The sequence below is a fragment of the Prosopis cineraria genome, unplaced genomic scaffold, assembly GCF_029017545.1.
Source record: "Prosopis cineraria cultivar Desert tree isolate PC_DT_omini unplaced genomic scaffold, ASM2901754v1 PC4, whole genome shotgun sequence".
NCBI lineage: Eukaryota > Viridiplantae > Streptophyta > Magnoliopsida > Fabales > Fabaceae > Prosopis > Prosopis cineraria.
The window spans coordinates 10866477-10875256 of NW_026555335.1; the positions used below are offsets into that span (position 1 = coordinate 10866477).

An 8780-nucleotide genomic window follows, 5' to 3' on the forward strand; every position below is an offset into this window, starting at 1 on the left:
AAAAGAATCAATTAATTTAAATTAAGTCTCAAGTGTTAAATTTCATGAATTTACAATTCAATCTCTTAATTTTATCACTCTGTTATGATAAATTTGTAACTTATATTTCAAATTTTAATAAAAAAATAATTTTTTATTTTTCAACCATATTAAAATTTTAAAAATAAATTATAAATTCATCACAATAGAATCATAAATTTAAAAAATTGAGTTATAAATTTTTAAAATTTGATACATAAAACTTAATTTAAATTAATTAATTTTTTTGAGACGTTTTTTTAATTCTTTTAAAATTCAATCAAAAAAATTTTAATTCCAACTAAAGACCAAGATTTTTTTTGCAATTTTATAAATTTACAGTTCATTAATGTTCTTAGAAAATAGAAAGGAGCCAAATGTCATTTTGTCAAATAAATATTATATATAAAAATAATTCTTCTTCTTGTTTTCAAAATAAAGTTGATAAATTATAAAAGTTTGAAAAAAATTGGTGAGAGAATATGGGGGAGGGGGGTAGCAGAAAAACAGGGGGATTGACTTGATCAAGTGGGTGAGGAGAGCACGGAAGCCCAAACCGGAGAATACGGTTTCTTGTGCTCTGCTGTGTTTAACGTCACCCCTTATGTCCCGTTCCTTCATTTCTTCCGTACGTCCTCTCATTTCTCTCCCTTCTTTTCTATTTAAAGCAACCCTCTCTTCTTCTTCTTCCACTTCCTCCATATCCTTCCTCTCTCTCTCTCTCTCTCTCTCTCTCTCTCAACCCTTCCCTCTTCTCTCTGCCTCTCAATTACTGCTTGGATAGTTTAATTTATCAAGATGATGTACGAAAACCAGCGTACTCTTATTCACCCCCCACACCATAATCATCATCAGCAGCAGCAGCAGCTGAGGAAGATAAACACTTATGATCATCATCATCAAAGGCAGAAAGCCCATTCAGATCATCAGGAGGAGGAAGAAGAAAAGCTCCAACTAGTCGACCTCAGTGGCATGTCCCTCGACTCTCTCCCCAGCCCTTCTCTTAATTTAGCTCTCATCTGCAAGTTGGACCTCTCTAATAACAACCTCCAGGTACCTTCTTCTTCTTTCACATGTTCTTTTACCTTTCGCTTGTATAGCCTATTTGCTAGGCACATGCATGTTCCTCCAATATCAGGGTCATCTATATACATACATGTAGTCTTTTGTTTCTGTTTATGCATTTATCAGTCCGCGAGTGATCGAAACCTGCAGGAAAGTTAAAATCTATTGTTGGAAGTCTTAATAGGAATGCCTGCTAAATAGTTTTCATAAGAAATATCAGATGCCTTGGTCTAGCTTAACTTTTTCTGTGCCACAGGATTGATCATTCATCAACATGTACATATACAGTGCGTCGGCAACATCACATAAAGGGAAATTTTGAAAGCCGGACAGTTTTGTTGGGTTCACGTATATCTTTTTCTTCGCCAAACAGGAATAATTTTTAAGGGAGAAAAACAAGATTAACTTCCAGAGGAAATTAAATTATGTTATATACATAAAAAATTTAGTAAAGTTTTGCAGAATCGTGAGTTTCGGCTGGTCAAACAAAAAACTTTTAACGTTTGGCGACTAATTAATTACTCTGATATGCTCGTTTCATATCATATATAATAGCAGTACCATTCACACACCCCAAATCATTTATGAACAAAAGAAAACTGAAAGCCTGCAGATTAAAACCACAGATACCATATTATTTAATTTTATTGTGATATGATGACTAAACTTTGATTTCCCTTGATGATAATTAATGAAATAAAGAACTTATTGTTTGTTTGACAGGAAATTCCGGAGTCACTAACAGCGAGACTGCTGAACGTAGTGGTGTTAGATGTGCACTCCAATCAACTTAAGTCCCTCCCAAATTCCATCGGTTGCCTCTCCAAGCTCAAGATTTTGAATGTCTCCGGCAACCTCCTCGAGTATCTCCCCAAAACCATTGAGAATTGCAGGTACTATAATATTAACTACAGCCAACTCATCACCTCTCTTTTTTCTCATCTGTTTTATTTCCTTAATTATACTTCTAATTAGTCCAATGCATATATTCATCTTCCAAAATGTTTAGCATATGTCGTGTGTGTAAGTGAAGTTCCTCTGCCTAAAAGAAACTAGCTTAGTTTTTAGAGTTGATAATTTAATCGTGAATCAAACTTTTTAGATCAAGTTTAAAATATCTAAATATAAAAAAAGATTTATATAGCCGACCTTAAACCCTTGGACTTTCAAGCTTATTTGGGCGGGTCCAAATGCTTTAATTGTTAAATATTATTTTATTTTTTATTTAATTTTAATTTTTAACTTAAAAAATTAATATTTTCAATTTTTATCATATTTTGGGAATTGGGGTATTTAGAAGGTTTGAATAAGCTCAAAATTAAAGAAAAAAACTTTTAAATTCTCAAGCCAAGCTCTAAAAATTTTTAAATTTATTTGGGCTAACTCATCAAGCATAATCTAAATTACGACCTCTACTCATCAATCATACCATTAGCTCACAACATTCAGGTGCTCAAATTATACACGTAAACTTCGAATCTTATATTAACATTGTAGTCGTGTTTCTTATATCACCACAAGCATCACTTATATACCCAACACCCCCTGGGTCGTTAGACGACATTCTTTTAAAAAATATTTATAAGAACATTGAACCTGGACAAGTTTATGTTTGAGTCACATACATGTCTGGAACCTCACAAAATAATTTTAATTTATAATTGCGACCCTCTCCCAGTATGATAGTTTTTTTTTTTTTTTGGAAAGAGGCCAATGTCTTGTGAGGCCAATTTTCACAGAAACCAGCTTTACGAGTCCCACGTCAAAAGATCTCATAAAATAAGTAATGTTTAAAATAGACTAATCTTTTAGGTGTCATCTTTTTTTAGGCTTATGCTTGTAAAGCTGACGTATAAGATTACGATGCGTGAAGGCAAACTCCTTTGCCGCAAAAAAGGAAAAAAGAAGATTCTGTTGTTTAATATAACGACTTAACTAAACCTAAACATGTTCTTTAATGTATTTGCATGGAGTTAATTCAAGGTGATGAATCATGCTGTTCTAATATGATATAGCTCGTCAATTTTATACTAGTATTATATATGTATTGACGGTAAATTGATTTTGTCTGTTTTTCCTCATCGCTTCAATCTGCTTACGTTGGAATATTCAACAAATTAAACCAATTATGTGGGATAAACAGTAGTAAACACTTGATGAAATATTGTTGAATTTGGTTGATGAAGCCTACTTCAAACGTGGCTATATATCTTAATTATTAGTATCGTTCACTTTTTTCTTTATGTTTCGGCTGTCCCATCAAAACGCATGCCAAACAGTAGGATCTATATATCCTTAGTCCTTCATCATGACTAGACAGTAGATTCACAGGCTCAATTAATTAATTTAGCTACCAATAGACTATATATTAAGAGTACTAGAGAAAAAAAATATACCTTCCTTCAAAATCTGTTGTTCTTAAATATATAAGATTAGCCGTCGTCGCACGTATGCGTTGAGTTGGAGCTTTCAGAAGCAGAGGTTGCGGCAGGGTGGCGAATTTTGGGTGCAAAAATGCTGCGTTTTTTCTAATTAAGTGGTGGCAATCATGGATTTTTCTACATTAATATAAACAACCATAAATCAGAGAAAATGAAAAGTCAATTAGCCCTACAGATCATTACGTAAAATTCGTACTAATAATTCACGGACATCCTTTTGAAATGTAAAATGTTTGACTATGAAGTACTAATCTTAGAAGGAACTTCAACTTCAACGCATCCACATGCACAGCACCACGAGGCACTTCTGCATAATAGTCAGAGACGATTATTTTCTTTTTCATGAGATTCCCATGGAAATGAAATGATCATGCCTACTTTAAATTTAGTCAAAGCATTTTTTTTAATTTTTATTTTATTTTTAAAAATTATTTCCAGTAGTCTTTTTACTCTATCCTTTTTTATTTTATGTACCGAACAACCTCCAAAAAAATGAAAATAATTTTTCCACCCAAGAATATTAATCTATACTATAAAGTACTCCCTTCGATTTTATTTATAAAATATATTTTGAAAAAATTATTTAATCACATTTATAAGTTATTGTGTGATTTTTTAAATAATATTTAAAAATATTTTTAAAATTATTTTTTATAAGAGAAAAATATAATATGATATTATTTTTTAAATTTATTATGCAGAAATATATTTAAAATTTTATATATTTTTATTTTTTATATTAATAGTGATGAAGATGATAAAAATAATTTATAAAAAAAATTGGAGGAGAAGAGGCGATCCATAGAAGTAGTTGATTGATTTCTCCATTAAGATCCCGTGTGTGTCCCTATTCGTTCTGGCCCACTTTATTGTCATCTTAAGAGTTGAAAATATATGTCAAAGACGTGACAGCTACACCGATATTAATTAATTAATCTTTTTGGTAGCAATTTAATAAACAAGATTCTGTAAATCTGTTATCGTAATCTATTAATTACTTGTCATACATCAGAATATACATAAAAAAGTTATTAAGTTTAGTTGTCAAAATCGTAATTGAATTGTAACCACTAGTCCGAAAACAAAATATTTTGTCATGCTATAAGCTATATTCCTTGTCATTTGTCAAACGTACATATGCACACATCGGCACTAACCTTTGACCAACCGTACTACGTATCAGAGCCTTGGAAGAACTAAACGCCAACTTCAACAAGTTGAGTGTACTTCCGGACACCATAGGCTTTGAGCTCATCAACCTCAAGAAGCTCTCCGTCAACTCCAACAAGCTCGTCGTCCTTCCTCGCTCCACCTCCTACCTCACGGCGTTGCGCGTTCTGGACGCCCGGCTCAACTGCCTCCGAGCTCTGCCGGAGGACCTCGAGAACCTCGTCAACCTCGAGACCCTCAACGTGAGCCAGAACTTCCAGTACCTGGAATCCCTACCTTACTCCATAGGATTACTCTTAAACCTGGTGGAGCTGGACGTGAGCTATAACAAGATCAGGTCGCTGCCGGACTCCATCGGCTGCCTGAAGAAGCTGACGAAGATGAGCGTCGAAGGGAACCCCCTGGTGTCGCCGCCGCCGGAGGTAGTGGAGCAGGGAGTGTATGCGGTGAAGGAGTACTTGTGTCAGAAGATGAACTCCGGACACCAGAGCCCGTCGAAGAAGAAGACGTCGTGGGTGGGCAAGTTGGTGAAGTATGGGACCTTCGGAGCGCGTAGGAGGGAGCGCGAGGAGCGTGAGGGTTTCATCGTCCATGATCAGTATCGCGCCATCGCTGGTCTTGCAACTCCAAGGCATGTCAGCATGTTCTCCCCAAAACGACTCTTCTCGCCCCGCAGGCACTGACGACGTACGGTCAAGCTCCACACTCGTCTTCTCCGATCGAAGATCATGGTTTTTTTTTGTTTTTTTTTTGGTTGAATATGAAGAATTAATTCATGCGCTTTAATATATAGTTACAAATATGTACTATATAGGTATGTGTGCTATAGGTTTGTATTTAGTCGTAGATTACAAATAATCACAGAGGAACTTCTACGTGGGCTTGGGTTTGCGGACACGAGGCTTAGCGATCGATTACCTTTTATTATCTTTTTCTTTTTTTAGAAAAAAAGTCTAAGCACTAAGGAAGGACTTTGGACAACTGATATTTTGAACTTGTTTCGTCAGCAGAGTTTTTTTTTTTTTTAAATAAGCCTTTCAAAGTTTCAACTGTTATAAAATGGAATAATATAAACTCAACAGCAAATAAAAATATCCAATAATAATTAAAAATATCTAAACAAATGAATCACAATACTAAAATACAAACTTTGTAAAGATTAGAAAAAATTTTGGCAAAATTTTCTCTTAAAATAGGTTCTCCTAAAATTTCAACATCAACCAAGTTCAATTCATCAAACCCCAACAACAATGAAATTGAAATCAAATTCCCTAACATTATAAAAATTTATGTAGTATAATCCTAAGCAATTTCTAAACAAATAACAATTCTACTCAAATCTCAAGCAATTTTCAGAAATCTTACTAAATTTATAAACACACAACAATTCAAAAAGAAAAAAAGAAAAGAAACACAATATAAATTTAAGAATTGTGACTAGTTAAATTATGGAATAAAATAGTCTCTTTAGTTGAAGTATATTCTTTCTCAATTTGTAAAGTAGGAGATCTCAAAATTCCAACAATCACAATATGGAAACCATGGCAAAATTCGCTCGACAATTATCATATTTACTTTTTAGTTTGAAAAAAAATTAAAGAAAAAATTGTAAGAGTTTCTCCTTAAATTATGACATCTCAAAATTTTAACAATTACAAAATGAAACCATAACAAGATTAAATCAGCTCCAATCACAGCATTGGAAATATAATTTTTCTACTATTAACAATTTAATGAAAAAAAAATAAAATTTCAAATGCAAATCTCTATATCTACAACTACCCATTTACTATAAATTTCAGAAATTAATGAAATATTAGAAAAAAATATAAAACTTGGAATCAAATGGAGAAAGAAATGGAACTTTAAAGACACCCGAAACTCCAACAATGTAGAAGGAAGAAAGACCCAAAAACTTCAAATGCCACCACAATGGAGAAGGAAATCGGCTACTAAATTTCAAAATTTTGAAGCAAGATATCACCAAAAATGGAAGAGGAAGAAAAGAAGGAAGAAGATTTACCTAAAAAATTGAAACCCAAAACCCAAAGCACTAAATGAGACAAAGGAGGACTTACGATAGACTTCTAGTGGACTTGCAGTGGCAAAAGAGAAATGGAGGATGGCAACGAATGGCAGAGCGGTGGCGACGACTAGTAATGTGATAAACTAAAGAGATGCTTTGCATGGTTATGAGAGAGTGAGAGAGAAAGAAGAGATAAATGAAAAAAGCAGTCACAAATATGAAGCTTTTAAAAGATAATCCACGTCAATTGTCTACAAAATCAACATTGATTGTTGTTTCCACATTAGTTCTTAAGGTAATTGACATGAAAAAATCAAATGAATTGTCATTGCCATAAGTGGAGCATAGATTGTGTGCTAGACATATCTATGCCAATTGGAGTAAGAAATGAAGAAGTAAATAGTTGAAGAAGAAATTTTTCGTTTGCACATAGAGCACATTCAAAAAACAAGTTAAAGAAAATCTCAAGGGTAGCAGAGGCAGTAATGTCATATCCTCCAAAGAATTGGGTGAGAGCATACTATAGCATGAGATACTTATTTTGGATGGTGAACAATAATTTTAGTGAAAGTCTTAATGGATGGATAAATAACTTTAGGCTCTTGCCTATCATTAGAATGTTAGATGTCATTCTAAAAAATGTAGAGAAGTGGATTGGGGATTTTATCCCTAGGTGTTTGAATTTTTTTGACACAAATAAAGATCCAGATGTGAAATGTATGATCTATTTTAATGGTGATCAAGGATATGAGGTCACAGAGAGTTTAGATAGGCACAATGTTTATTTGAATACAAAGAATTGCATTTGTATTATTTGAGATCTCATTGGTATATTTTGTCAATATGCCATTTGTGTGTTTTATCATGTCAAAATAGACCTAATGACTCAAATTTCTCAATACTATACCACAAAAAAACCTACATTGATAGTTACAAGGCAAAGTTACAGCTAATAGGAGGAAAACTATTTTGGAAGGTTGAGAAATTTGAACCAATGGACCCACCTCCCATTACTAAGATGCTTGGTTGACTAAAGAAAAAAGGATAAGAATTGAAGAACAAAGAAGGAAGAATCATTAGTAATATGGCTACACAGGAAGGGAGTTCACAATCATCTCAACCTGTCATAGAGAAATTGAGCAACAAAGGTTGACATATCTCATGCTATATCTGCAAAAAAAAAAAACATGGCCATAATAGTGTCACATGTAAAGATGTAAGTATCCTCAACCTAATATTTTCCTGGTGTTATAATATTTATGATAATGATATTTCATCTTGTGCAAAAACCTTTATCAAGCAACACAAGATATAGGGGTAGAGAAAGGGCTAATGGTAAAGCAAATTCAATTGATGGTTCACAGTCATCTCAACCTAAAAGTTAAATTACTTAAAGTGTACACTACACCGAGGGAAGGCTTTCCATAAGAGTAGAGTTGAAAGTGGTATGAGAATTAGAATAGACTTGAATACTAGGAGGACTATTTACAATGTATGTTAATACTTTTTTCATTTGAACTTAACATTGTCAAGTTTACAATCTATATTTAATGCTTGAATACTGAGCATATATGCTGTTTTGATGTTCATATTTATAGCTTGGGATGAGCTCAGAGGTTGTCCTTAAAGAGGGTACTACTTAAGAGTATCATGCGAGTCATGCAAATCTTAAGACAAGATTTTTCATTCCCAATGAGAGAGACATGCATAGAGATAGCACATGTGGGGAAGGCTCTAGGAAGATTGCATTCAGAAATGATTCAAGACCTTTAAATTTATCTTGTAATCCTACAAGCTTGAATTAGAGAGGAGGACCAAGTATCACAGCCTCACAACTTCTAAGTTAGAGAGAAAAGAGGATTGGACAGATGAGAAGGCGCTTTACTCATGAAAGCATTTGATTTGGTACTTATATGGAATAAGTTTAATTTAATATTGTAGGCTAATATGACTTTTGGGAACATTATGTAAGACTTTAGGTTTGGGCTTATATACCTTTTATATTTTGGCTTGGCCGTGTGGTGCCAATACTCTAAACCTCCTAGTATAATCAAGCCTTA

General features: G+C 33.4%; 1 protein-coding gene across 1 annotated transcript; it reads left to right on the plus strand.

Annotated features, from left to right (window-relative positions):
- Nucleotides 1-711: 711 nt before the first annotated feature.
- On the plus strand, nt 712-5591 carry LOC129307899 (plant intracellular Ras-group-related LRR protein 6-like). Its single transcript, XM_054948843.1, has 3 exons — nt 712-1071; nt 1807-1976; nt 4708-5591. Exons 1-3 carry the CDS (start codon nt 817-819, stop codon nt 5375-5377), a joined length of 1095 nt encoding a protein of 364 aa, XP_054804818.1. The 5' UTR covers nt 712-816; the 3' UTR covers nt 5378-5591.
- Nucleotides 5592-8780: the final 3189 nt, after the last annotated feature.